The sequence below is a fragment of the Arachis ipaensis genome, chromosome B03 (genome assembly GCF_000816755.2).
Source record: "Arachis ipaensis cultivar K30076 chromosome B03, Araip1.1, whole genome shotgun sequence".
Classification (NCBI taxonomy): Eukaryota; Viridiplantae; Streptophyta; class Magnoliopsida; order Fabales; family Fabaceae; genus Arachis; species Arachis ipaensis.
The window spans coordinates 128,520,284-128,524,043 of NC_029787.2; the positions used below are offsets into that span (position 1 = coordinate 128,520,284).

At 34.2% G+C, this 3,760-nt stretch overlaps 1 protein-coding gene across 1 annotated transcript; it reads left to right on the top strand.

Moving 5' to 3' along the window:
• LOC107631771 (protein DETOXIFICATION 16) lies at positions 334–3,145 on the top strand. Its single transcript, XM_016335315.2, has 8 exons — positions 334–499; positions 595–1,023; positions 1,250–1,794; positions 1,888–1,974; positions 2,070–2,126; positions 2,236–2,593; positions 2,669–2,755; positions 2,859–3,145. The coding sequence occupies exons 2-8, from the start codon at positions 700–702 to the stop codon at positions 2,910–2,912; spliced, it is 1,512 nt and encodes a 503-aa protein (XP_016190801.1). The 5' UTR covers positions 334–499; positions 595–699; the 3' UTR covers positions 2,913–3,145.

Below are 3,760 nucleotides of genomic sequence, written 5' to 3' on the forward strand. Positions count from 1 at the left end.
ATAAAAATTTATGTTAATGAACTAATATTTTTAATTAAAAAAATAAAGAATTGGCCGACACAAATATAAATAAAAAATAAAAAAAGTATTAATGACAATATGTTTTCTTTAGTTATATTATTATCATTATCACTTAATATTACCAACAACTCACAATTTTTGTGGCTNCGTTTGAAATTAAAAAATAGAAATTAAGATAAATAAAAAAATTAAAATTTTATATTTATAAACAAATTTTTTTTATTTCATCAAATATAATAATCAATTTCAATTTCAAAAAACAAACACAACCTAACAGTTTGAGAAAAAATTGGGTCGCAAGTCTCAACAAATATGAGGTGGAGTTTTATATTGAAGTATACTTTTTCTATTGATATTAGTTATAAAAAGAAGGACTTACCAGCAATATGAATGAGAGAGGTTAGCAGGAGGGAAGCTGGGAATGCGGCAAAAGAAGTGTTCAGAATTCAGATACTGATACCAGAAACAAACCACCACTGTATAATTCAATATATACCCTCCTACTTCTACTCTCTTTTATATATAAATATATAAATATATAAATATATACTAACCTGTTGGGTTGCATTACAGGAGAACTCTTCATAAACTCTCATTTGAGACTGACTCGTCCTTTGTTGTAAGCTTCTCACCAACTTCTCAGCTCGGCGACTGTATGTAAGAGAAAATAAATTAGATATGGAGAAAGAAGATGAGAATAATGTTTCTGTGGAGCCTCACGCTATTCAGATATCCGGGTCAAATGATGAACAAGTCAAGGCTGATGATCATGATAATGACAATGATACAACAGCAGTACAAGTACCGCAAACCAAGACAAGTTTGGTGGTAAAAGAAGTGAAGAAGCAAGTATGGCTGGCAGGGCCTTTGATATTAGTGTCTCTTCTCAATTTTGCAATACAGCTTATATCTATAATGTTTGTGGGCCATCTCGGCGAGTTGGCTCTTTCCGGAGTTTCCATGGCCACATCCTTTTCTTCTGTCACTGGCATTGCCTTAATGGTGATCAATTCGCTTTTCCTTTATCTCTTTATAATAGGAATTTTCTCCTCTTCGTTTCGTTTATTATTTCAATTTGTTAAAGAATATCAAACCAATTCATTAGAACTTTTTGAGAATAACTTTTTGTTTATGATTGCCAACTGTTTCTATTGAATCTGAATTAGTACTGATGAACCTATTACTATGACCTTAGTTTGAATTCTCTGTTGGTTTCATATTATAACAGATGGGAATGGCAAGTGCCTTGGATACATTTTGTGGCCAATCATATGGAGCAGGGCAGCATCGCATGTTAGGCGTACACGCGCAAAGAGCCATGATTGTTCTTATGATCGTATGCGTACCCGTTTCCATTATTTGGGCAAACACAAAATCCATTTTGATTTTATTTGGCCAAGATCATGAAATCTCTGCAGAAGCTGGAAGATTTGCTCAGTTAATTATTCCATGTCTTTTCGCCTTTGGTCTTCTTCAGTGTCAGACTAGATTTTTACAGACACAGAACATTGTAATTCCGATGATGTTCAGTTCTGGGGCAACTACTGTACTACATGTTGCTTTGTGTTGGGTGTTGGTGTTCAAATCTGGATTAGGGAGCAGAGGAGCTGCTATATCAAATTGCGTAGCTTATTGGGTGAATGTATTGATACTCGCTGTGTATATCAAGTTTTCTCCTTCATGTTCACAAACTTGGACTGGCTTTTCAATGGAGGCATTCCATGGCATCCCTTCTTTCTTGAGACTTGCTATTCCTTCTGCTGTTATGGTTTGGTAAGTCTCTACTCAACTATTGCTTTCCTCAGCATTACACTGTTGGAGATCCTCAAATAATGTTTTTGTTTGGTTCCCCCTTGTTCTGAACAGCTTAGAACTATGGTCATTTGAATTGATGGTTCTCCTGTCCGGTCGTCTTCCAAATCCAAAGTTGCAAACATCAGTGCTTTCTATTTGGTTAGTAGTTCTCACAATTCTTAGCTACCAGCACTTTTTACATGTTATTTTGGATATTATTATTTGCACCGATCTAATAATGTTGGCCAATTCAGTTTGAATACAGAATCAACTCTTTGGATGGTCCCTTTTGGATTAAGTGGAGCTATAAGGTAACTTAAAGTACTACTGTGTGTTTATCAACATTTAAAATTCTTTGACAACAAAACGTTGAGATCAAGTAAACGGTTGCAATTGCATGATTGTTTGTTTATGTTGCAGCACTCGTGTATCTAATGAACTTGGAGCTGGTAATCCTTGGGCTGCACGCTTAGCAGTTCGTGTAGTGTTAGTAATGGCCATTATTGAGGGTACCCTGGTTGCAACCGTGATGATAGTTATACGCAATCTTTGGGGCTACGTTTACAGTAACGATGTACAAGTGGTTCGACACGTGGCACTCATGCTGCCAATCCTCGCAGCATCCATTTTCTTGGACGGACTCCAGTGTGTTCTTTCAGGCATTGTTAGAGGATGCGGTTGGCAGAAGATTGGTGCCTTTATTAATTTAGGGTCTTATTATTTAGTTGGGGTTCCGTCCGCTGTTGTGTTAGCTTTTGTTTTGCATACTGGAGCAAAGGTATTAAATACTAACATAAAGTCTATTGTTATTATTCTTAGAATGGCTTAATTACGTATGTAGGGCATTGTGTAGGGACTGTGGCTTGGAATCATAATTGCCCTTATTCTTCAAGCACTTGGTCTGATGATCATAACTGCACGTACTGATTGGGAGCGAGAGGTGTCAACCTCTTACCTACTTTCTATTTTGTCTTTCTTCATATTTTATGACTTTATGATTTGCGGTTTGTTACTCATATCATTTAATTTGTTTCTTTGTTCAGGCAGAGGAAGCTACTAAAAGAGTCAATGATTCAATAACACCAGACGTCTCTTGAACCTACCTCATGTCATATTCTAAATTAATGTATACACCAAGGATAGCTTACAACAGTGAAATGAAGTTTTACTATACTGATACTATGTTTTTTTAGCAATTAAACATAAAGCAAATATAAGTGATGTCTCATTAGCATTTAAAGGTCTGTATGACTACTGTATTCCATTTTTGTTTTCATCATTGTTAAAATATTCTATGAAAGGAATTCTTAATTTTGTTAAACTTTTCATATTTATTCGATTGAAAATTTTAACATAGTACAAAATTATTTTTTTTGAAAAAAAGAGCTCAACATTAAAGTGGAATAAAGAAACACAAACAAGAATTATAAAAGATAAACCAACTTGTATATTATTTCTGACATAACCATTAACAACATAGATTATTTATCACACTATTCTGTAACACATGAAAACGATTGATTCACACAAACTACAATTTTTATTATATTATTCTGAAATATGACATCATTCTATTATAGCCAAAGTCAAATAGTCCATATAATTAAGAAGAACCCAACTAATCCATAATGTGCTCTGTGTGTAATGTGTATTGTTGACCGAATCTTGTACTCAAAGTCTGATTATGTGCCCCAAAACAAATAACAAGCTTCCATGAATAACTTTATTCATGTAGCATATTACAGCTTGATATACATTATGTACCTAAACAGATTCACAAATACATCATGTATCTTAGCTTTGACCACCAAACACTACAGCTTGATATACATTATGTATCTAAATAATAGCCCCCGCCAAACGTGATGCCGGTCTTATCTGAATTGCCAGTAATAGTATATTCTTTTTAAACCATTAATTAAGTATTCATTGTCAAGTCATAATA